Source organism: Erpetoichthys calabaricus, chromosome 15 (assembly GCF_900747795.2).
Source record: "Erpetoichthys calabaricus chromosome 15, fErpCal1.3, whole genome shotgun sequence".
Taxonomy (NCBI): Eukaryota; Metazoa; Chordata; class Cladistia; order Polypteriformes; family Polypteridae; genus Erpetoichthys; species Erpetoichthys calabaricus.
The window spans coordinates 40,342,647-40,369,775 of record NC_041408.2 but is presented as its reverse complement, the minus strand read 5'-3'; the positions used below and the strand labels follow the sequence as shown (position 1 = coordinate 40,369,775).

The 27,129-nt window shown below is 41.2% G+C and overlaps 1 protein-coding gene across 1 annotated transcript in view; it reads right to left on the bottom strand.

Moving 5' to 3' along the window:
* Window positions 1-27,129, bottom strand: part of usp34 (ubiquitin specific peptidase 34) — a 723,586-nt gene that overhangs the window by 136,384 nt on the left and 560,073 nt on the right. The window contains 3 exon segments of the mRNA XM_051919324.1: window positions 3,347-3,412; window positions 3,518-3,565; window positions 4,314-4,389. Coding sequence (XP_051775284.1) covers window positions 3,347-3,412; window positions 3,518-3,565; window positions 4,314-4,389 — 190 coding nt within the window.

Sequence of the window (27,129 nt, the reverse complement as noted above, 5' to 3'; positions counted from 1 at the left end):
CGCTTTGTGAAGGGGGGCAGCTGAACTCTGAGCAGAGCAGAAATGGACTTTGTGCTGCTTCTGCCAAAATGCCTGCTTGTCGCTCAGCGCGTTCGGAAGGAGGAGGAGTGTGTGTGTGTGTGGGTGTGTGAGGGCTGAATGCACGTTCGCTCAAACCCCCCTCCCCGGAGGCGCAGTACGCTCCTGCCACTTCGCATTGTCAAGGGGGTGGGGAGCTGAATGAACGCTAAGGAGAAGTGGACTTTGTGCTGGCTTTGTGCTGCTTGTCGCTCTGCGTGTCAATAATTTAAAAGCCTGTACATCACCAATTTTCCTGTCTCACTGTCTTGTCTTGCGTGAAGTTAAAATGTTTTATAATAGTGAGATGTTACTCATGTCCTTAGCCCGACATCCACATATCATATGTGTTAACAAAGTGTGTTTTATAAGTTTACATGCATTTAAAGCATGTGGGATGGGTATTTTAAGGCTTAAACTATACAAATGTTTATTTATATGGTCTTTCTATATCGCGGATTTTCTCCTGTTGCTGATGGGTCTGGAACATAACTTCCGCGATAGGCGGGCAATCACTTGTATTTAAAAACCCGCGAAGTCGTGAATCCGCGAAAACTGAACCGCGAAGTAGCGAGGGATTACTGTATATATATATATATATATATATATATTGAGATGGGCAGGATGCCAGCACAGTGGAAGGACCAGGGGAGAGGGCATTGATAAGGCAATACCTCCCCTGGGATACTAGAGGGCAGCCCTCCTAGGCGGCGATGGCACCAAGGATTCCCGCAGGGAATGTCGGGAACTGGAGTTTGGTGAAGCCCGATTAGGTTCCGTGGGGGGCCGCCAGGGGGAGCTGCAGAGCCCTATAGAGGACCTCCCCCGCACCTGGGAGTGATTCCATGTAATAGTGATGAGCCACCTGGCACACTCCCGGGACCTGAATAAGACTCACCATCGAGGGGCCAGAGACTGGATGGAGGAGACAAAGCCTGAGGAGGAGTGGAGGCGTATGGACTGGTGGCAAGAAGGAACTGTATATATGTGTGGTGTTGGTATTTTGTGCACAAAGCTGTAAATAAACATGGGTGTTGAGTTGAAACTGTGTCCTGCCTGTCTGTGTTTGGGGTTAGGGTGGCAGTTCGCCACCTAGTGGCTTTCAATATATTATGTGAATTTCCCATTGGGATTAATAAAGTATCTATCTATCTATCTATCTACACACAAGGGGGCTCCGCCCCCTGCTCGCTTCGCTTGCCTACCCCCGGGGTTGGGTAACCCGAAATACATTGATGAATGTATGAGATATATTGGAGTGTAAAAGTGTAGATGACGAACAAAGGAAGTAAAGAACCCATAGCATGGCACATTAGAAGGATCTATTGGAATACCTCTTTATACACTACTAATAATATAATTTGTAGTAAAATCGTTGATAGATTGCATCATCTGGATCTAACACGCAGATCTGTGCATATTTGCGTTCGTGATTTGGCTCAGGGTGCACTGTTCCAATCCGATGTAATATTTGTCCACATACGCAAAAGCAGTATGGGCCATTGCCAGCTGGTGGCCTGATATTTACCCCGGTAGATGCAAAAGCAAATGAACTATTGTAGGATCTAATGCAGTCCATAATGTTTTTACTTTCGGGTACATTGTTAGTTAGAAACATCCGTAGATATTCAGGATATTCATCTAAAGGAGGCAGTCTAACCTGACCCCTTTGACAACAACGTGTAAAGTCATTAGTTGTATTGCCAGTTGTTTCTTCAGGGAAGTTAAGTGAATGACAATGACAGCAAAATGATATTCATTAATCCTAATGAATGTTCATTAATAGTGGATGCATTACAGAATGCGTTGTCAGCTAATTGGCGGAATTGTTTAGCGGCTGTTTGTCGTTCCTTTCTTTGCCATTTATCTATTGCCTCTGCTGTTTGAGAGGCGCGTTGTAGGCGCCTGTGTTCATTAATTGTATTCAGGCGGGCTCGTTTCTGTATGTCCGTTAGTTGAAAAGTTTCGTTTTGGAGCCGTGACCGTGACTCCATTAGTTATCCATTGTCTACCGTTAGTAACATGGATAATTGCACTTACAGTTAATACGGAGCGTTTTCTGTGGTTGTACTGTTAATAATGCATCACTGTAATGTGATTCACATATGCTATATGGTTTGGATGTGTGAGGATGCCGTACATTTAATACGGAGAGTTCGTTTATTCTCATTACCCGGACCATGCTGTGTAGTGTGGACGTTTAGTTCAGAAGCGCGTTATAGGCGCATGCGCCTTTTGTACTTTTACGCGCCTTCCGTACTATCTTTGTGGACCTGTGGGGCCTCTGTAGCCTCTTCCGTTCAACTCTGGGGTGCAGCGCAAAATCCTCTTTTTTGTGTGGCTGTGTCGTTAGTCATTAGCTATGGGCGCATTGTTGCTTCATTTCTCATTCACGTTAGTTGAGCTCTTTCGTTTTTGGGCCGTGACTCCTTCGTTCGCGGTGGATCAGACTTCTCTTGCGGTTTATGAGACGCACGCTGTAGGCGCCTGCGCACTATGTCTCATGGTCCCATCGCCGTGTACCTGCGTCCATGCCTTCCGGTTTACCATTCTCGGTTAGTAATATATTATATATATATATATATATATATATATGGAAGAGAAGGTCTGTGATACGGTTTGCATATGTGCAGCTGGAGATCCATGAAGGGAGAAAAAAACGAATCACGTATCATAAAATAGTTTTTTTATTCCTGAGCTTTCAACCCCTATCAGGGGTCTTCATCAGAGGATAATGCTTAGACTTACAAGATCAGATGAAAACGCCATCAACAGACACTTGGACATAAATCCAGCATATGCCAACTTAAGAAGGACATGTACACAATAATTAAACTATACAGCCCCCCCACCTCCCTTGATCATACTGACTTAGTCACATTCATATATATATACACACACACACACACACACACACACACACACACACAGAGCGCAAGCGAGAGGGCGAGCGAGACAGAGAGTGCAAGCGAACAAGAGAGAGAAAGAGAGCGTGAGAGAGCGAGTGAGAGAGAGAGAACGCGAGCGAGCATATATACATTTACATACGGCTCGTATGGTCCGGAACTGATTAATTGTATTTGCATACAATCCTATGGGGGAAATTACTTCGGGTCACGGCCAAATCGGGTTGCGACCAGAGCTTGGGAACGAATTATGGTCATGACCCGAGGTTCCACTGTATATATATCTTCTTCTTTTAGTTCACACACACACACACTCCTATAAAAACACATAAATACATCAATGAAAACTCAAATAAATCATTCGAAAAAAGTGGAACAATTACCTCACAAGCTGATTGACTGTTATTAAATTGCTTTGTTAGGAGTTCAATCCACTGAAGCATGGTGGGCTACATATTAAAAAAAAAAAAAACAACAAAAACAAAAGAAAAAAATTAAATGTGTACTTTTTTGTTAAATCTGAAATAGAACATAAGTAAAAAAAATGTGTTTACCTTTTCTTTTGAATGAATAAATGTCTCTAGGACAAATGATGTACTTAGCTGCAAGAAGAAATAAAACACTACATTCAAAGAATGTATGCATATATACTGCAAACTAAACCTGAAAACATTTCTTAACCACTTCTACAGTATAAACTACATTATTTCACCTTGTATAATTCAGGATTTATAGAACATATTTTATGCAACTATGAGACTGATATGACTCAAACAGTGGTACTATTAAGCAGTAAGTTTCATTTCTAAACAATTGCATAAAAAAACCCGTTTAAGATTACCTCCTCCACCAATTGAATTCAATAAACACTGCATTTCTGAAACAGACTTAAGAAGTATAAAGACAGATAATATCATAGAAATAATCACTGTTTGTATTATACCATTTAGTTCCATTAGGTTCTTTTCTTTTCCTTTTTTACTACACTGAAAATAAATTAATAATCTGTAGGAGCCAGAAGCTTTTTTCTTTTTGCAGGTAATTTTTCATATAATAAAATTATTCATCTCCAAACCAAACTTGTAAATTATATTTCACTTGCTTATGCTGCTTAATTATTAACACTAATACCCTACTTTAACATCTGAATAAGAACAATTTACAGTATAAACCCAATATGTACATCTTTGTAAACTTTAAATAAATAAAATGCAATAAATTCTAAAGCATTTGTAAATAATGTTTTTCCACGTTAATTTGATACTGACTATCTGATCTTTCAAAAAATGAAAGGTAGTAAAGATGCATTGTGAATTATTTTAATTAATTTATAGCAGCATTCTATCTCACCTTTGCCGTCATTAAGGATATTGCTTTTGGATCTGGTAGTGTACTTGGAATACTGCTGCACAGCTGCCACATAAACCTAAAGAAAAATGAAAAACTCATCTGTAAAAGGTTAACCAAATCATTATATTCTATATTGGAAAATATAGGGGTCAGGCATATAAGATTAAAGAACGTGTGATTTTGAAATATGACTTGGACTATTCCTTATTCAATATATACAAACAAAGGTTTATGTAAATCAATAATGTAATATTTAATTAAATAAAACATACAGACTCAAATCAAATGTATGATTTGGGGGAAAAGACTATACTATTATACACTGATTGGCCAAAAAAAAAGTCGCCACCAAAAAAAAAAAGGTCACCAAGATCTTTCATTGATGATGGTAGAGTCTGACCGCCTCTCTTCTTACCCTGATACGCCCATCACTCTGGAACAGGGTAAATCTGGACTTATCAGACCACATGACCTTCTTCCATTCCTCCAGAGTCCAATCTTTATGCTCCCTAGCAAACTGAAGCCTTTTTGTCTGGTTTGCCTCACTGATTAGTGGTTTTCTTACGGCTACACAGCTGTTCAGTCCCAATCCCTTGAGTTCCCTTCACATTGAGCGTGTGGAAATGCTCTTACTTTCACTATTAAACATAGACCTGAGTTCTACTGTTGTTTTTCTTCGATTTGATTTCACCAAACGTTTAAGTGATCGCCGATCACGATCATTCAGGATTTTTTTCCGGCCACATTTCTTCCTCGAAGACGATGGGTCCCCACTATCCTTCCAGTTTTTAATAATGCATTGGGCAGTTCTCAACCCAATTTTAGTAGTTTCTGCAATCTCCTTAGATGTTTTCTCTGCTTGATGCATGCCAATGATTTGACCCTTCTCAAACAGACTAACATCTTTTCCATGACCACAAGATGTGTCTTTCGACATGGTTGTTTAAGAAATGAGAAGCAACTCATTGCACCAGTTGGGGTTAAATAACTTGTTGCCAGCTGAAAGATAATTGCCTATGCAGTAATTATCCAATAGGAGGCTCGTACCTATTTGCTTAGTTAAATCCAGGTGGCAACTTTTTTTTTGGCCAGGCAGTGTATATACTATACTATTATTATTATTATAGTAATAATAATAATAATAATAATAGCAGCTCACTAGTCAAAACGCAGAGTGCCCGGTCTCGAACCCAGAACCACTGCGTTATAAGGCAGCGGTTCTTATCTCTGCACCATTGAAGAATAAGCATAAACTCCCTATCGATTGACATTTGAGCTTGGGTTTTTTTTAACTCATTGACAGCAAGATGCAAATCAAATTTTTTTTTTGGGTTATATTCTTGAATAAAAGCGCACGTGTTTATTTGATATTTGGACTAAAGTCTTCACACATTATACACTTCACGTCATTATTAGTATAACATGGAAAAGTTTTTGCTTTAGGTATGTAAATCACATACTTTTTTTTTCCTTTGGTTATTTTCTCGAATAAAAGCACACTTTATTTAATATTTGGATTAAAGTCTTCACACATTATACACTTGTTCACACACAGATAAGGTTCCTTGGCTTGAGGTAGGAGAACTTTTTGCCTGAGCTGAGCTCCGTCAAGGTGAGGGATGTGACAGCAGGCTACATGCAGCTTGTGCTGAGTGATGCATTTACAAAACAAAACACGCTGATGGAGAGGTGCGAAGGGATTTAAGGTGGGCCAGGATTACAAGTTTTTCGTAGGCGTTAGGGATTCTAGTGTTAATAGTATCTGAACACTGTCTGGCAGGTGACAGTATTGAATCCACCACGCCTTTTAAATCCTTCTCATAAGGTGTACTTTTGAATTTCAGACCTCCCATTTTGTATTCAAACCCAACATTTTTACTTCCTTCATAGGTGTGCTTCGTCACGTGGCTGACGTGTGCTTTGCAAACGCTAGAGGCTGTTGAGTTTTTTTTGTCTGTTCTGTGGTGTGAGATTTAAATAAAAAAATACATTTTGCTCTTAAAAACTTGGGTTTTGGTTGCTGCTAAGGAACCGTGTGAGAATTTTTAAAGCTTTTTTCTCTTTAGAAGGACTTTTTTTTTTGCTTTTTTTTCACCAGCACAAGAGCAAAAGTACCTCGGTGTTTGGAGGTGCGCCTGGAAAAGTTACTTGTACATGAACTTGTTCTTGTTATCTGTATTTGAACTAGCATCAAGGAGGCAGGGTAGAAAGCAGCAGTAACTGATATCGGTATTTTGTAAGCAAATAACCATGTCCTCTAAACAGCGATTCCTTAGTTTAAAGGAAAAGAAAAAAAAGGCTGCGGCTGACTTCAAATCAGTAAAGTGGAAGGCTCAGCGCACCGCAGGTAAGTGGCCAGCGTTAAGACGTGGATCAGGCACAACAGGCTGTAGGAGCAGATAAGTTTTATTTATTTGTTTATTTTAGATTGAACAGTCCCTAGCGGTCCACAGGTAGAACAGTTAAGCGGGCAGCAGCATAAGGGTTTATTAATACGGGGAATACAAACAGTGTGAGTGGAGAGCTTATAAATAAAAGGAGCTAATAAGTTAGGAGAAGAGACAGAGAAAGTAAAGTTAACCTCACAGAAAGACAAATAGCAGGCAGCTGAGAGGGAGAACAGTACAGAAGCTTAAGGGGAAAAGGTGTAAAATAGCTGTAGCAGATCTTAGTGTTACCATTTAAGTTAAATTATTTAATTTTAAGAAAAAAAAAGTTAAGGCAGTTTTACTAATCCCAAATCAAATTTTAATACTGAGGTCAGTGCAATGCAAGTCCTGTTGGATGTTGGACTTTTTAGATGATGGTTTGGAAGCCAGTTGTCTATGAGGGCTATATCTGCAGAAGATGCCAGCTGATCTAGCACCTCGAGCTCAGGGTCGCTGAACTGGAGGAGGAGTTGGCTGACCTGTTGTCCCAGATGTCCTTTAGAGAGATAGTGTGCACCCCCCAACCAAGGTGGTATGGGAGAAGATTCCAGACCAGACAGGTAGAAGAAATAGGTGGGTCACGGTTGCAAGGTAAAGGGTGCACACTGTCCAGGGGCATCAATCCCAGAATTAGAAGAGTCAAACCGTTATCACATCTTTGCGGAGCCAATGGGTCACCTCAAAACCAGTTCCCAAAAAGAGAGAGGTAGTGATAATTGGGGACTCAATCATTAGGGGGATTGAAGCGCAGGTGTGCTCCAGAGAGAGAGAGAAGGAGTCTCGCACAGTGTGTTGCTTTCTGGGTGCACAGGTTGGAGACCTCCGTGGAAGAGTGGATAGGATCTTGGCCAGAGCGGGGATGGATTCAGTTGTCATTGTCCATGTTGGAACAAATGACATGCATAAAGATAGTCAGTTCTGTGATCCAAATTCCAAAAGTTAGGTGTCAAGCTGAGGAGAAGAACTGACAAGGTACTCTTCTCCGAAGTTCTGCCTGTGCCACGTGCCAGTCCAGGTAAGACTGAGGAGATTACAAGACTTAACGTGTGGCTCAAATCTTGGTGCAGGGTAGAAGGGTATAGGTTTATGGGGCATTGGGACTCCTTTTGGAACAGATGGGACCTGCTCCGCCGTGACGAGTTACATCTGAACTGGAGGGGCACCAATGTATTGGGAAGGCATATGTGTAGGCTAGTGGAGGATTGTTTAAACTAGGGAATGGAGGGGCAGGGAGTTTAGAAAAGGCCGGGTTTAGATCTATACATGCAAGGACAAACAATGGTGTAGAAATAAAAATTCATAGTAATGTAAATTCTAAGTAAAAACATTTAAATGTAGAAGGAGTAACACATTAAAAATAGCTTGCCTTAATGCCAGAAGTATGAAAAATAAGGTAAGTGAGTTGGAGTTGTATGTAGCAGAGCATAATTATGATATCATAGCAATAACGGAAACCTGGCTAAATAACAAAGATGGGAATAAGTGTAACACAGAGGAATACACTTTTTTTTTAGGAAGGATAGACAGAACAGAAAAGGACGTGGGGTTGCTCGTTATGCAAAACAGAATTTAAATGCAAGTCCTCTTCAGTTGGATGATGAGCCTAATCTTAATGAGGACATGTGGCTTCGCCTGGAAAATATTTGAGAAAGAGGTCTTATTTTAGGAGTGTGTTATAGACCCCCCAATTCAGACAGTAATTTCAACACATATCTTTTTAGTAATATTAAAAAGGCAAGTTTACAGGGAGATATTATAGTCATGGGGGGACTTTAATTATTCAAATGGTACCTGGGATAACCTTGCAGATGGACGAGCACAAAAGTGTTTAGAATTAATCAGTGACTGTTTTTTAACACAGCATGTTAAAGCACCAACATGGGGTGAAGCCTGTCTGGATTTAGTATTTTGTAATAATCACGACAGAATTGAGAGTGTAGAGGTGATTGAACCACTAGGGTCAAGTGACCATAACATAATACAACTGACGCCCGCCGTAGCATATGGCGGTGTAAGAATAGGAACGGAAAACGGTGAGAAAGGAATTCGAAAATCAAGAACAAATAAATACTTCTTGAAAGACGCAGTGTGCATATTGAATTTCCGGCCAAGCAGGATTACATGTGAAAGTGATTAATAAATCAGGCTTTCCGAATCTACGTACTATGGCCATGGCACCCTGATAGTTTTGTTGCATGCATCTTGGACTTCCGGGAAATGTGGACAGTAATATATCATTTTGCCTACACGAACGTTGTTATTTTCAGCGTTTGCTTGCAGTGCATCTGATAGTTCGACGCGGAGATTTTGTTGATGTAATCTGAGATAGTTGAGACGCGCGCCCTGTGTTTTAACATATGCATCTACAGTACGACGTACTGTTGGAATAGTTTGCCGTATTCCTCATTGCTAATCTGTATGCGTAAAATTGGCATTGAGTAAGCCTTATTCGCTTGGTGGTTTTTTTATCGGGAACATGTTGTAAATCTTTGTGCCAGCCAATGTCTCCGTAAGGGAATAAAAGTGGGTAAACCATAGGATCTCAATTCATTTTAAGCGTGGAAATCTGTTTACAGGAGTTGCCTATGGGATAGAGGCAAATGTTTCGCCATGTTCTCCGACGAAAATCGCTGCAACATCGGTGTGACATGTTGGGGTATTGTATCGTCGTAAATCCTGCCTAGGGGTTTCCTTGAAAACCATTCGTACAGATGCTGTTGGATTGGACCAAGCGATTTCATGCATGTGTTTGTATGATTTAGCGAAGGGGTTGATAGTTCTGAGCATGGAATCTAGCTGGAGAAGTACATTTTCGCTGCACGCAGAATTTCTTTATTTTGTAAGTGTACTTTAGTAGCTTGCGCTGTGTCAAGAACATACAACTGTCCATATCCTGGAGAGGTAGAAGTGTTAGCATACAGTGGAGAGATTTGGTGATAAATTTACCCATGTATTTTAAAACAGCATGGTCCGTGGCCAGGAGGTTGAGTTATCTGTGCACCCAAGGAAGCAAACGCTAGAGAAGGGCTGTATTCTCGAATGTGTTCACGATAATTTTTAGCTTCTGATGTTTGCTGTGTAAGAAGCTGTTGTAAAGACACAGGTGGCTCCCGCAAGGGTGGGGTGGTAAAGCTACTTTACCATTGTGGCAGCACCTCGAGTACTTGTTGGATGTATTACGCTCAGCAGGCCAGTATAGTGCATGACATGGAAGACGACGAATAGGAATCGAGAAATGCCGTGTCGGCTGCGTGTGGGCGGGACCGGTTTTGAAGTGGAAGCAGGACGAACCAGAAGAGAAATATATACAGTGCATCACTTTTTCACATTTTGTTATGTTACAGCCTTATTCCAAAATGGATTAAATTCATTTTTTTCCTCAGAATTCTACACACAACTCCCCATAATGACAATGTGAAAAAAGGTTACTTGAGGTTTTTGCAAATTTATTAAAAATAAAAAAACTGAGAAATCACATGTACATAAGTATTCACAGCCTTTGCTCAATACTTTGTTGATGCACCTTTGGCAGCAATTACAGCCTCACGTCTTTTTGAATATGATGCCACAAGCTTGGCACACCTGTCCTTGGCCAGTTTCACCCATTCCTCTTTGCAGCACCTCTCAATCTCCATCAGGTTGGATGGGAAGTGTCGGTGCACAGCTATTTTAAGATCTCTCCAGAGATGTTCAATCGGATTCAAGTCTGGGCTCTGGCTGGGCCACTCAAGGACATTCACAGAGTTGTCCTGAAGCCACTCCTTTGATATCTTGGCTGTGTGCTTAGGGTCGTTGTCCTGCTGAAAGATGAACCGTCGCCCCAGTCTGAGGTCAAGAGCGCTCTGGAGTAGGTTTTCATCCAGGATGTCTCTGTACATTGCTGCAGTAATCTTTCCCTTTATCCTGACTAGTCTCCCAGTTCCTGCCACTGAAAAACATCCCCACAGCATGATGCTTCCGCCACCATGCTTCACTGTAGGGATGGTGCCAGGTTTCCACCAAACGTGTCGTCTGGCATTCACACCAAAGAATTCAATCTTTGTCTCATCATACCAGAGAATTTTCTTTCTCATGGTCTGAGAATCCTTCAGGTGCCTTTTGGCAACTCCAGGCGGGCTGCCATGTGCCTTTTACTAAGGAGTGGCTTCCGTCTGGCCACTCTACCATACAGGCCTGATTGGTGGATTGCTGCAGAGATGGTTGTCGTTCTGGAAGGTTCTCTCCTCTCCACAGAGGACCTCTGGAGCTCTGACAGAGTGACCATTGGGTTCTTGGTCACCTTCCTGACTAAGGCCCTTCTCCCCCGATCGCTCAATTTAGATGGCTGGCCAGCTCTAGGAACAGTCCTAGTGGTTTCGAACTTCTTCCACTTACGGATGATGGAGGCCACTGTGCTCATTAGGACCTTCAAAGCAGCAGAAATTTTTTTGTAACCATCCCCAGATTTCTGCCTCGAGACAATCCTGTCTCGGAGGTCTACAGACAATTCCTTTGACTTCATGCTTGGTTTGTGCTCTGAAATGAACTGTCAACTGTGTGATCTTATATAGACAGGTGTGTGCCTTTCCAAATCAACTGAATTTACCACAGGTGGACTCCAATTAAGCTGCAGAAACATCTCAAGGATGATCAGGGGAAACAGGACGCACCTGAGCTCATTTTTGAGCTTCATGGCAAAGGCTGTGAATACTTATGTACATGTGCTTTCTCAATTTTTTTATTTTTAATAAATTTGCAAAAATCTCAAGTAAACTTTTTTCACGTTGTCATTATGGGGTGTTGTGTGTAGAATTCTGAGGAAAAAAATGAATTTAATCCATTCTGGAATAAGGCTGTAACATAACAAAATGTGGAAAAAGTGATGCGCTGTGAATACTTTCCGGATGCACTGTATAAGAGATTCTCAGTATTTTGTAAGAGTGCAGATGCAAAGACTAAGTAGGGCAAATTTTGATCAGATGCGACAATGTCTAAGTAGGATACACTGGGATAAGCTTTCAAGTGTGGAGACAGTTGAGGAGCAGTGAAACAGGTTTAAAAATGTTTTACATGTAATGCAGGACAGATATATACCTAAATTTGGAATTAATAAGAAATTTTAAAAAACTCCACGGTGGTTTAATAAAGATTTAAAAAAGAAGTTGCAAAGGAAAAAACTGCTTTATAAGGCATACAAGACTAATGACTGCAAAGTGAATTGTAGAGCATATGAGAACATGAGGGCAACCATTAAGAACAATATCAGGGAGGCTAAAAGATAGTTGGAGAGGAATATAGCAGATAAGGCGGAAGAAGACCCTACGAGATTCTTTCAGTATTTTAGTAGTAAAAGAACAGTCAAGGTGGAGGTCAAGTGCATCAGAAATAGTGAAGGGGAATTAAAAGATATAGACAATAAAATAGCGGATGCCCTGAACTTACATTTTTCTGAGGTGTTTACAAGTGATCATGTGGATAACTTCCCAGAGGTAAACACGACTACTAAGGAGGTACTGAGGGATTTGAAAATTGTAGAGGGAGAATTTATTAGATTAAATAAGCTGAAATCAAACAAATCTCCAGGATCAGATAATATTTATCCTCGAGTTCTTAAGTAGCCTAGCAAGTACATATATAAACCCTTGACACATTTTTAGGAAGTCACTGCGCATTGGAGAGATTCCAAAGGACTGGAAAATGGCAAATATCATCCCATTATATAAAAAGGGTGACAGGGCAGATCCAAGCAACTATAGGCCAGTAAGCTTAACATGCAACACAGGAAAATTAATGGAAGGAATTATTAAGGATAAGACTGAGCAACACCTGGCAAGGACAGGAGTTATTCTGAACAGTCAGCATGGATTCAGAAGAGGGAGGTCGTGTTTTACTAACATGCTGGAACATGCTGCAACAAAAGGATACGATCAAAGTAGAGCATATGATATTATTTGTCTTGACTTTCAGAAAGCATTTGATAAGGTGCCACATGAAAGGTTGAACATCAAATTAAAAGAAGTGGGAGTTTAGGGTGATGTTTTTAGATGGGTGCAGAATTGGCTCAGACACAGGAAGCAGAGGGGGATGGTGCGAGGAACCCCTTCAGAATTGGCCGATGTTAAGAGTGGTGTTCCAAAGGGGTCAGTGCTGGGGCTGCTGCTATCTATACTAATTAATAAAAGGCAAAGCCCTCACTGACTGACTGACTGACTGACTCATCACTAATTCTGCAACTTCCCGTGTAGGTGGAAGGCTGAAATTTGGCAGGCTGATTCCTTACAGCTTACTTACAAAAGTTAGGCAGGTTTCATTTCGAAATTCAACGTGTAATGGTCATAACTGGAACCTCTTTTTTGACAATATACTGTAATGGACGGCAGCTCGATGGCCGTGGGAGGAGGAGTTGAGTGTCACGTCATCACGCCTCCCACGTAATCACGTGAAAAGACTGTGAACGCAGTAGGGAGAAATGAAGGAGGAGCCGCAAACAGCGAAGAACAAAAAATTCATTAAACAATTGAGAAGGGAGCGAAACAATAAGAAGCGAGCGAGTAAAGCATACAAGCATCTTCATAAGGGAAACAAAGCACGGTGTAAAACGTAAGTTTAAATTAAGTTTATAGAAACGCTCCCGCTGCGGATTGCAATAACATATTTGCGAGATAAAAGAACGCAGTAGGGACAAATGAAGGATGAGCCGCAAACAGCGAAGAACAAAAAATTCATTAAACAATTGAGAAGGGAGTGAAACAATAACAAGCGAGCGAGTGAAGCATATAAGCATCTTCATAAGGGAAAAAGCACGGTGTAAAACGTAAGTTTAAATTAAGTTTATAGAAACGCTCCCGCTGCGGATTGCAATAACATATTCGCGAGATAAAAGTTTAATGAGAAGACACGAGGTATAAACGAACCACACGCCGTAGCGCAACGTTAGGGGCTTCACCTCTGGTGCTGACGTTCGAGATTCGATTCCCGAGAACGGATGCAGTGAGTGTGTACGCCTGATGAGTCCAGAATTAGGGAGAAACACGTGTCGCATACTCTTTGCATTATTTGAAAGTAAACTATTAAAACCATTCTATGATCTGCTTCTCGCAACTGAAAGACGGCACATGGAGGATGTTAGCCGACTTGCTGACCGCAACGTTAGGGGCTTCAACTCTGGCGCCGCAAACAGCGAAGAACAAAAAATTCATTAAACAACTGAGAAGGGAGCGAAACAATAAGAAGCGAGCGAGTGAACCATACAAGCATCTTAATAAGGGAAACAAAGCACGGTGTAAAACGTAAGTTTAAATTAAGTTTATAGAAACGCTCCCGCTGCGGATTGCAATAACATATTCGCGAGATAAAAGAACGCAGTAGGGAGAAATGAAGGAAGAGCCGCAAACCGCGAAGAACAAAAAATTCATTAAACAATTGAGAAGGGAGCGAAACAATAAGAAGCGAGCGAGTGAAGCATACAAGCATCTTCATAAGGGGAAAAAAGCACGGTGTAAAACGCAAGTTTAAATTAAGTTTATAGAAACGCTCCCGCTGCGGATTACAATAACATATTCGCGAGATAAAAGTTTAATGAGAAGAAACGAGGTATAAACGAACCACACGCCGTAGCGCAACGTTAGGGGCTTCACCTCTGGTGCTGACGATAGAGATTCGATTCCCGAGAGGGGATGCAGTGAGTGTGTACGCCTGATGAGCCCAGAATTAGGGAGAAACACATGTCGCATACTCTTTGCATTATTTGAAAGTAAACTATTAAAACCTTTCTATGATCTGCTTCTGGGAACAGAAAGAGGGCACGTGGCGGACGTAAGGCGACTTGCTGACAAACCACAAGCGTGACCTGGCAGGTAACCACCCATACAATCAGATTGTGATTCAGAAAACGAATGCCATGAATGTAATTACCACGATCTACATACTGTCAAATAAACGAAACACACGCCGTAGCGCGACAGCTGTGAAAAGGGAGCTTCACAAAAAAACAGATCCTTAACAAATTGTTATTGGTATATTTTCGATCCGTTTAAAAAGGTTTTCTTTTCTTCTTAATAAAAAATTAAAAGCAGTACTTCGCCGCAACGAAGCGCGAGAATTTGGCTATATATATCTGCTTCTCACAATTAAAAGAGGGCACGTAGCGGATGTTAAGACGACTTGATGACCAAGCATAAGCGTTACCTGCCAGGTAACCACCCATACAATCAGATTGTGATTCAGACTAGGAATGCAATGAATGTAATTACCCCGATCTACATACAAGGCGAAAGTCTTGCAACATTCAAAAATGATGGTTTGGGATAAGTACAAAATGGAACATAAAAGAGCTTATGAAGCCTTGAACCGAAAAAAGCAAGATCTCAGAGATCGTAAAAAAAAAAAAAAAAGGAGGTAATGTCGTTTTACTCGCTGTAGATTTTAGTCAAACATTACCAGTTATTCCACGAGGGAGACCAGCAGATGAACTCAACACATGTTTAAAATCCATGCTTCTCCCACGGTCGGTTATGTGTCGCATGTTCTCGGGTAGGTACACCAAAAAATGTATACATTTAAGCATGTAATGGGCAAAGAAAAAATGAGGTATACCCGAAGGCACTGCAGTAGTACTCAATGTAACTTTACTTCTTAAATGTTAATGTTTTACTGTTTAATAATTTATACGCTTCTTATATGTTGTTCAAATTCTTTTATCAAAATACCAGTGACAGCGCAATGCACGATAACATGGAGTGAATACACCATACGCATCCGCCCACGGCCGCCCTGGTGTGCGCAGATAGGAGTTGATTCTACAATAAAATAAAATAAACATAAAAAGAGTAATACAATCATCACCCACAAAGCGGATAGCAGACGTGACGTACTATATGTGTACCAGATTTCAAGTCAATAGGTGAAACGGTTTGCGACCTACAGGTGATTTAAAATCCTAGACAGACAAACGAATAGCCACGGTAGCAAATTATAGAAGAAGATTTTACTGTTTAATAATTTATATTTATATGAAATGTGCTTCTTATATATTACTTCATATTCTCATATGATAATGATGTTAATGTTGTTTATATTGATTTCTATGTTATTGTAAGTGCATGTATGTGTGTATATGTATGTTTGTATGTATATATATATATATATATATATATAATATATGTATATATATATATATCTGTATATGTGTGTATATATATGTATATATATATATATATATATATATATATATATAAAAAATATATGTGTATATATATATATATATATATATATATATATATATATATATATATATATATATAATATATGTGCATATGTATATATATATATATATATATATACTAGCAAAATACCAGCGCTTCGCAGCGGAGAAGTAGTGTGTTAAAGAGGTTATGAAAAAGTAAAGGAAACATTTTAAAAATAACGTAACATGATTGTCAATGTAATTGTGTTGTCATTGTTATGAGTGTTGCTGTCATATATATATATACATACATATACACATATATTATATATATATGTATTATATATATACATATATATATATATATATATATATATATATATACTAGCAAAATACCCGCGCTTCGCAGTGGAGAAGTAGTGTGTTAAAGAGGTAATGAAAAAGTAAAGGAAACATTTTAAAAATAACGTAACATGATTGTCAATGTAATTGTGTTGTCATTGTTATGAGTGTTGCTGTCATATATATATACATATACACATATACACACACATATACACACATATACAGATATATTATATATACATATACACATATATTTTTTATATATATATATTTTATATATATATATATATATATACATATATATATATATATACATATATATATATATATATATATACACATACATACATACATATACACACATAGATGCACTTACAATAACATAGAAATCAATATAAACAACATTAACATCATTATCATATGAGAATATGAAGTAATATATAAGAAGCACATTTCATATAAATATAAATTATTAAACAGTAAAATCTTCTTCAATAATTTGCTACCGTGGCTTTTCGTTGGTCTGTCCAGGATTTTAAATCACATGTAGCTTGCAAACCGTTTCACGTATTGACTTGAAATGTGGTACACATATAATACGTCACGTCTGCTATCCGCTTTATGGGTGATGAATGTATTACTCTTTTTATGTTTATTTTATTTTAGAATCAACTCCTATCTGCGCACACCAGGGCGGCCGTGGGCAGATGCGTATGGTGTATTCACTCCATGTTATCGTGCATTGCGCTGTCACTGGTATTTTCATACAAGAATTTGAACAATATATAAGAAGCGTATAAATTATTAAACAGTAAAACATTAACATTTAAGAAGTAAAGTTACATTGAGTACTACTGCAGTGCCTTCGGGTATACCTCATTTTTTCTTTGCCCATTAAATGCTTAAATGTATACATTTTTTGGTGTACCTACCCGAGAACACGCGACATATAACCGACCGTGGGAGAAGCATGGATTTTAAACACGCGTTGAGTTCATCTGCTGGTCTCCCTCGTGGAATAACTGGTAATGTTTGAGTAAAATGTAGAGCGAGTAAAACGACATTACCTCCTTTTTTTTTTTTACGATCTCTGAGATCTTGCTTTTTTCGGTTCAAGGCTTCATAAGCTCTTTTATGTTCAATGTTGTACTTAATAAGTACTAATTATCCCAAACCATCATCTTTGAATGTTGCAAGACTTTCGCCTTGTATGTAGATCGGGGTAATTACATTCATTGCATTCCTAGTCTGAATCACAATCTGATTGTATGGGTGGTTACCTGGCACTGTAGGGTTGCCACCCGTCCTTTAAAATACGGAATCGTGCCGCGTTTGAGAATGAAATTGCGCGTCCCGTTTTGAATCAATACTGGACGGGATTTATCCCGTATTTTTTTTATCATTTTTTTTTTAAAGCAGCGTCTCATGCAAATCATCCCACACGCATTTTATGAAGATGCCTCCTTTCCTACTTTTGATTGGGTAATACTTGATGTCATCGTTAGTTTGATTGGTGTTTTTAACTGTCCAGTGAGGAGGGCGTGTCTTTTAAGTACAGTCTGCAAAGTGTTGGCACTGACATGTTGCGTCAGCGGCATAGTTGAAGCCCCTAACGTTGCGGTCAGCAAGTCGGCTAACATCCGCCATGTGCCGTCTTTCAGTTGCGAGAAGCAGATCATAGAATGGTTGAAACTGTTGCCCCTAACGTTGCGCCACGGCGTGTGCTTCGTTTATACCTCGTGTCTTCTCATTAAACTTTTATCTCGCGAATATGTTATTGCAATCCGCAGCGGGAGCGTTTCTATAAACTTAATTTAAACTTACGTTTTACACCGTGCTTTGTTTCCCTTATGAACATGCTTGTATGCTTAACTCGCTCCGTTCTCAATTGTTTAATAAATTTTTTGCTCTTCGCTGTTTGCGGCTGTTCCTCCATTTCCCCCTACTTCGTTGTTTTATCTCGCGAATATGTTATTGCAATCCTTAACGGGAGCGTTTCAATAAACTGATTGAAAATAGTTTTGCATTTACCTTTTTAGTAAAAGGCGAGCTTTTAAGCCTGAGAAATCACCCCGTAAATGCACACGTTTAATTGGACATGTGTTAATATGTATGGTTACACAGTATTAAAAGACAGTGAACAACGTCAGTTACCTTTCTTCCCGCGTTTGATAAAAGGTGAGCTTTTAAGCCTCAGAAATCACCCCGTAAATGCACACGTTTAATTGCACGTGTTAATATGTATGCTCACACAGTATTAAAAGACAGTCAAAAATTAACGTCATTTACCTTCGTTCCCGCGTGTGACTCGTGCTGTAAATGTCTTCCTTGTTTTTAGTTCACGTGATTACGTAGGAGGCGTGATGACGCGATACGTGACTCCGCCTCCTCCATTACAGTGTATGGACAAAAAATATGTTCCAGTTATGACCATTACGCTTTGAATTTCGAAATGAAACCTGCCTAACTTTTGTAAGTAAGCTGTAAGGAATGAGCCTGCCAAATTTCAGCCTTCCACCTACACGGGAAGTTGGAGAATTAGTGATGAGTCAGTCAGTCAGTCAGTCAGTCAGTGAGTGAGTCAGTCAGTGAGGGCTTTGCCTTTTATTATTATAGATATGTGTGTATGTATATATATATATATATATGTGTGTGTGTATATGTATATGTATATATGTATATGACAGCAACACTCATAACAATGACAACACAATTACGTTGACAATCATGTTACGTTATTTTTAAAATGTTTCCTTTACTTTTTCATAACCTCTTTAACACACTACTTCTCCGCTGCAAAGTGCGGGTATTTTGCTAGTTTTTAATATATATAAATGATTTAGAAAGGAATATAAGTAACAAGCTGGTTAAGTTTGCAGATGATACCAAGATAGGTGGATTAGCAGATAATTTGGAATCCGTTATTTGATTACAGAAGGACTTGGATAGCATACAGGCTTGGGTAGATTTGTGGCAGATGAAATGCAATGTCAGTAAATGTAAAATATTACACATAGGAAGAAAAATGTTAGGATTGAATACACAATGGGCGTTCAGAAATCGAGAGTACACCTTATAAGAAGGAGTTATAGTGGACTCTAAGCTATCAACTTCCCAATAGTGTTCAGAAGCCATTAAAAAGGCTAATAGAATGTTAGGTTATATCGCATGGTGTGTGGAGTACAAGTCCAAGGAGGTTAAGCTCAAACTTTATAATGCACTGGTGAGGCCTCATCTTGAGTGCTGTGTGCAGTTTTGATCTCCAGGCTACAAAAAGGAAATAGCAGCGCTAGAAAAGGTCCAGAGAAGAGCGACTAGGCTGATTCCAGGGCCACAGGGGTTGAATTATGAGGAAAGATTAAAAGAGCTGAGCCTATACAGTTTAAGCAAAAGAAACTTAAGAGGTGACATGATTGAAGTGTTTTAAAATTATGAAGGGAATTAGTACAGTGGATTGAGACTGTTATTTTAAACTAAGTTCATCAACAATACAGGGACACAGTTGGAAACTTGTTAAGGGTAAATTTCGCACAAACATTAGGAAGTTTTTCTTTACACAAAGAATGACAGACACTTGGAATAAGCTACCAAGTAGTGTGATAGACAGTAAGACTTTAGGGACTTTCAAAATTCGACTTGATGTTTTTTTGGAAGAAATAAGTGGATTGGACTGTTGAGCTTTTTTGGGCTGAATGGCCTGTTCTCATCTGGAGTGTTCTAATGTAATACTTTACATTTACTTACATTAAATTTCATCTGCCACAAACCTGTCCAAGCCTGAATGCTGTCCAAGTCCTTCTGTAATTTCTGTAATGATTCAACAGATCCCAGATTATCTGCCAATCCACCTAATTTAGTATCATCCGTAAACTTAACGAGCATTAAATATAATCTATATTACTAAACGACAGTTTAATTTATGCACGGACGCACCGCATGCGCATTGCGCCCCAGAGTCAGACGCAGCGGCTTCCCAGAGTCAGTAGGTGGCGCTCAAACAACACAACCTGTGAACTAAACCTGCTCTAATCCACTGTGCCAGCAGTCAGTGTGTGTAAATTGGAGTAGGCCTATGCTTCCTAACAGTAAACGACTTCTACCTAACGACACAGCCACAGAACAACAAAGACGAGACCGCATGGATAAAAACAATACACGGAGGCTAATACGATGCGCTTCAGACACACCAGAAGCAAAGACGTCACGGCTCCAATGAAAGAGCTCAACTAACGGAAATACAAAACGAGCCCGTATGGATAAACACAAAATGAAAACTTTACCATGGCTACGACCTGTGAACTAAACCTGAGGTATAGCGTGCACACCAGGTTGTACAGCCGCCCGAACGCGACCGCCCACACCACCACATATACCACGTTCGTTTAGTAATGTAGCCCTCCATGCCCGGATCTGCCGCCATGGTCACTTCAGCACGCGAATCCGCCGTCATCAGCAAACGACTTCTTGCTGATGACACAGCCATAGAAAAACAAAAAAGAGACTGCATGGATAAAAACAATAAACAAAGGCGCGTACAACGTGCTTCTGAAACACCAGAATCAGATGAGTCACAGCTCCAAAAAGAAACCGCTTTAGTACAAATATGTTTATTTAATTAAATGAACTTTCCCAAGACGCGCCCACCCTCCATAATATTTCATCCTTCCAAGTATCGGAGGGAACAGAAAGTGATTGCCATTCATGGATTTGCGATTCTTTCGAGAATCGCGGGCTTGCTGGTTCCTATATAAATCAATGATTCATGAGATTCCAGATTATCTGCCAATACATCTATCTTGGTATTATCTGTAAACTTAACCAGCTTTAAATATATATTTCTATCCAAACCATTTGTATATATTAAAATACCAGTAGCCCTAACACTGACCCCTGTGGAACACAATTGCTAACATCATCCAATTCTGACAGGGTTCCTCGCACCATAACCCTCAGCTTCCTGTGTCTTAGGCAATTTTGCATCCAATTACAAACAACACCCGAAACTCCCACTTCTTTTAGTTTAATGCCCAACCTCTCATGTGACACCTTATTGAATGCTTTCTGAAAGTCAAGACAAATAATATCACATGCTGCACTTTAATCACATCCTTTTGTTGCTTCCTTATAGAATTCCAGCAAGTTAGGAAAACATGACCTCTCTCTTCTGAACCCATGCTGATTGTTCAGTACTGTATATACTCACGTATAAGTTGGGTCTTGAAACCCGAAAAATCTATCATAAAATCAGAACCCGACTTACAGTATACGCCCGTTGAAAAAAGCGACTTATTTTTTTTTAATTTTTACATCTTCTTGCCTCTTCCAATCTCGCACCAGTTTCTCAGACGCATTCAATTTTGTTGCAGCAGTGTAATTACCAATTTCTTTCACTACTTCAACGACGTTTAATTTAAAACCAGCTTCATATTTCCTTCTGATCGAAAGATGTATGAGGGTGTGAGATACAAAAAACAGAAATCAGTGCAAATGTTGCTTCAGAATAGTTTGGGTATTACCGTGTGGTCACGTAGGCACAATAGAGAGACAGAGGTTAGGAGCACGTGCTGATACAGTGCATTGCCAAACCAACATAGAAACAAACGCAGTGTGCTCTGTGGTTACTCTCTCAGGTGGGCGTTAGCATATCATAACCTCTTGGACCAATAGTGTGAGTTTTCTGCATTCAACTTATATGACCGACATTATAAAATACCAGAAATTATACGATAAAATCAAGTCCCGACTTATCTGCAGGAGAACTTATCCTTAAGTATATATGGTAAATCTCCTATTCTTGCCATGTGTTGCTTAATCTTATTCTTAACAATTCCTTCCATTAATTTGCCTATGATGCACATTAAGCTTACTGGCCTATAGTTGCTTGGGTCTGCCCTGTCATTCTTTTAATTTAATGGTATAATATTTGCTTCCCATGGGCTCACCACCTATGGGAGGGGCCAAGGAGGTCGGGTGCAGTGTGAGTTGGGTGGTGGCCGAAGGCGGGGACCTTGGCGGTCCGATCTTCGGCTACAGAAGCTGGCTCTTGGGACGTGGAATGTCACCTCTCTGAAGGGGAAGGAGCCTGAGCTAGCGCGCGAGGTTCCGGCTAGATATAGATATAGATATATATACTTCCACCACGTCCCGAGGGAGGTGGGGGACATTGAGTCCGAATGGGCCATGTTCCGTGCCTCTATTGTTGAGGCGGCTGACCGGAGCTGTGGCCGTAAGGTGGTCGGTGCCTGTCGTGGCGGCAATCCCCGAACCCGTTGGTGGACACCGGCGGTGAGGGATGCTGTCAAGCTGAAGGAGGAGTCCTACCGGTCCCTTTTGTCCTGTGGGACTCTGGAGGCAGCTAATAGGTATCGGCAGGCCAAGCGGAATGTGGCTTCAGTGGTTGCTGAGGAAAAAACTCGGGCATGGGAGGAGTTTGGTGAGACCATGGAGAACGACTTTCGGACGGCTTTGAGGAGATTCTGATCCACCGTCCAGCGTCTCAGGAGGGGGGAGCACTGCAGTGTCAACACTGTATATGGTGGGGATGGTGCGCTGCTGACCTCGACTCGGGACGTTGTGGGGAAAACATTGAAGACCTCCTCAATCCCACTAACATGCCTTCCAATGAGGAAGCAGAGCCTGGGGACTCAGAGGTGGGCTCCCCCATCTCTGGGACTGAGGTCACCGAGGTGGTTATAAAACTCCTTGGTGGCAGGGCCCCGGGGGTGGATGAGATACGCCCGGAGTTCCTCAAGGCTCTGGATATTGTAGGGCTGTCTTAGTTGACACGTCTCTGCAACATTGCATGGACATCAGGGACAGTGCCTCTGGATTGGCAGACTGGGGTAGTGGTCCCCCTCTTTAAGAAGGGGGACCGGAGGGTGTGTTCCAACTACAGAGGGATCACACTCCTCAGCCTCCCTGGAAAAGTCTATTCGGGGGTTCTGGAGAGGAGGGTCCGTCGGATAGTTGAACCTCTGATTCAGGAGGAACAGTGTGGTTTTCGTCCTGGTCACTGAACAGTGGACCAGCTCTACACTCTTAGCAGAGTCCTGGAGAGTGCATGGGAGTTCGCCCAATCAGTCTACATGTGTTTTGTGGACTTGGAAAAGGCGTTCGGCCGTGTCCCTCGGGGAATCCTGTGAGCGGTGCTCCGGGAGTATGGGGTACCGGACCCCCTGATAAGGGCTGTTTGGTCCCTGTACAACTGGTGTCAGAGCCTGGTCCGCATTGCCGGCAGTAAATCGAACCCGTTTCCAGTGAGAGTTGGACTCCGCCAGGGCTGCCCTTTGTCACCGATTCTGTTCATAACTTTTATGGACAGAATTTCTAGGCGCAGCCAGGGTGTTGAGGGGGTCCGGTTTGGTGGACTCAGGATTGGGTCACTGCTTTTTGCAGATTATGCTGTCCTGTTTGCTTCATCAGGCCATGATCTTCAGCTCTCTCTGGATCGGTTCGCAGCTGAGTGTGAAGCGGTTGGGATGGGAATCAGCACCTCCAAATCCAAGACCATGGTCCTTAGCCGGAAAAGGGTGGAGTGCCCTCTCAGGGTTGGGAGCGAGATCCTGCCTCAAGTGGAGGAGTTCAAGTATCTCAGGGTCTTTTTCACGAGTGAGGGAAGAATGGAGCGGGAGATCGACACGCGGATCGGTGCGGCATCCGCAGTGATGCGGGCTCTGCATCGGTCTGTCGTGGTGAAAAAGGAGCTGAGCTGTAAGGCAAAGCTCTCAATTTACCAGTCGATCTATATTCCTACCCTCACATATGGTTATGAGCTATGGGTAGTGACAGAAAGAACGAGATCGCGAATACAAGAGGCTGAAATGAGTTTCCTCCGCAGGGTGTCTGGGCTCTCCCTTAAAGATAGGGTAAGAAGTTCAGTCATCCAGGAGGGGCACAGAGTAGAGCCGCTGCTCCTCCGTATCGAGAGGAGTCAGAAGAGGTGGCTCGGGCATCTGATCAGGATGCCTCCTGGACACCTCCCTGGTGAGGTGTTCCAGGCACGTCCAACCGGGAGGAGGCCCCGGGGAAGACCCAGGACATGCTGGAGGGACTATGTCTCATGGCTGGCCTGGGAACGCCTTGGGATTCTCCCGGAAGAGCTAGAAGAAGTGGCTGGAGAGAGGGAAGTCTGGACATCTCTGCTCAAGTTGCTGCCCCCGCGACCTGACCTCGGATAAGCGGAAGAGGATGGATGGTATAATATTTGCCATTTTCCAGTCCTTTGGAATTTCCCCAGTGTGCAGCATCTTCCTAAAAATATGCATCAAGAGTTTATATATGTACTTGCTAACCTCCTTAAGAACTCAAGGGTAAATATTAAATGATCCTAGTGATTTGTTTGATTTCAGCCTATTTAATCTAAGCTGTACTCTCGTGCGGCACGGTGGCGCAGTGGGTAGCGCTGCTGCCTCGCAGTTGGGAGACCTGGGGACCTGGGTTCACTTCCCGTGGAGTTTGCATGTTCTCCCTGTGTCTGCGTGGGTTTCCTCTGGGCGCTCCGGTTTCCTCCCACAGTCCAAAGACATGCTGGTTAGGTGGATTGGCGATTCTAAATTGGCCCTAGTGTGTGCTTGGTGTGTGGGTGTGTTTGTGTGTGTCCTGCGGTGGGTTGGCACCCTGCCCGGGATTGGTTCCTGCCTTGTGCCCTGTGTTGGCTGGGATTGGCTCCAGCAGACCCCCTGTGACCCTGTGTTCGGATTCAGCGGGTTGGAAAATGGATGGATGGATGGCTGTACTTCTCAGTCTACAGTTTCCAAATCACTGAGTTCCTCTTTAGTAGTTCCTTTTACCACTGGGAGATTATCCACTTCCTCGTGTGTAAAGATCTCGGGAAAAGTACAAGTTTACAGCATCTGCTATTTCATTGTCTATATGTTTTTAAAATTCTCCTTTACTATTCCTGACGCACTTCACCTCCTTCTTGGATGTTTTTTTTCACTAAAATACTGAAAGAATCTCTTTGGGTCATTTTTCGTCTTACCTGCTATATTCCCCTCTAACTGCTTTTCAACCTCCCTCATATCCTTCTTAATGGTTGCCCTCTTGATATCATACACCCTATTATGCACATTAGAATTATTAGTCTCGTCCGTTTATAGGAGATGGACGTCTGAAGCAGAGCTCCGCTAGCAGCGGCTTTATTTTCCTACGTATTTCATATTATTTAGAGGTATCCTGTATTTAACCTGACCAAGGAACTTCCACTACAATATACAAGCATGAGTAACAAGAAGAAAAGTCAGAAAGAACCGGAAAAGAAACTTAAAGCTGCATCAAAGTCTGGACAGACTTCCGGCCTGAGTGCAAGTGCAAGGTTTGGCCTCACGGAGACTGACCTGGAACAGGCACACGAATGCGCAGATTTCCTGGGACTCCGCTCCATTGTATCGTCTCCAGTCGAGAGTGAAAATGGGAGCGAAGGTGCAAGTGATACAGGTTGCGATGGATCGCCGATTTCTGAGGATCATTCGAGACTAGAAATGGCCCTGCAGGATGTGCTCTCATCTACTCATCGCTAGCCTGCAGCATCTGCTGTAACAGGAGCTGCATTTCCACTCTTGGAGCACGAAAGCCAAAGCAAACTGTCCGAACTGAAAGAGATGATTGCTACACTGGCCACTGCCATGGTTACGGCCATGAATGAGCTTAAGAAAGATAACAAGAATGATCTTAAGAAGGCGACCATTGAGCTCAAGAAGAATAACAAAGATAAGGAAACACGTCTATTTAAACATTTTGACGTGAACTTTAAAGGCATGTTGGAGAAATTAGTGGAACACATCGAAGAAACTAATTCCAAACTGAAAATGCTTGCTGACCAGATTAATGATGTTTCAGATCAGCTGGAAGACGTTAAGCAGGGACTCACGGCTCGAGTTGAAACAGCGGAACAACTGGCGTCTAACGCCGATGAAAAAGCCACAGCTGCAAATTCCGAATGCAAAAAACTTGGAGACAGACTTGCAGCCCTGGAGGATGGGTGCAGAAGAAATAATATAAGAATTGAGGGTATACCTGAGAAACAAGAAAGCTCAAGCTCAAGCCCAGTGAAATTTGCAGTAGAATTACTATCTAAAATATTTGGAGATGACTTTAAACTCGACATTGAGATAGCCACGGCTTATCGCACAAACAGACCAAGCACCTTTAAACCTAGGTCTTTTATTGTCCGCTTCGAGCGACTACGATGTAAGCTTGATGTGATGGCACTTCTCAGACACAAGCAAGAGATTATATTCAAAAATGATCTTATTCGTATTTTCCCCGACTTCTCACCATCAACAGCTGCAAATCGCAGATCCTACATTGACATTAAGAAGTTGCTACGGAAAGCCGATATCAAATACAGCCTCTTGTATCCCGCCAAACTGAAAGTGGAAGTTCAAGATCAATATTATATTTTCCTAAGCAAAGAAGAAGCTGAAAAGGAACTAAAGAAGCTGTTTCCGACACTTTTTTGAAAGTTAATAAGGAGCCGAATTCTATCAAGGCACGGGAAGGACCTATGATCTGCTCTCTGGATCCATGTTTAAAGAGACTGGTATTATAATTATACATCCTTTTCTTTATCTGGACTTTATATGTTTATGTTTTAATCAGAGTTATAGAGTTATAGACGTGAGTGTGAAAATGTGGAAGTAATTAAAGTAGGATTCGTTTTTTTTTTTTTTTATTCTACTATACCTTAAAGTGGACTATTTAACATCATAACCTTGGTTTATTGCTTTTTCTACTATTTATACTATTACCATTATACTATTACAGTAGGAATTACCAGGTTTATCCTAGACTAGTTTTTAAAATCATTCCCAGGGTTGATTCTTCTTCTTCTTTTTTTTTTTAATCTTAATATCTTAACTTAAAAGCGCTGAAGATTATT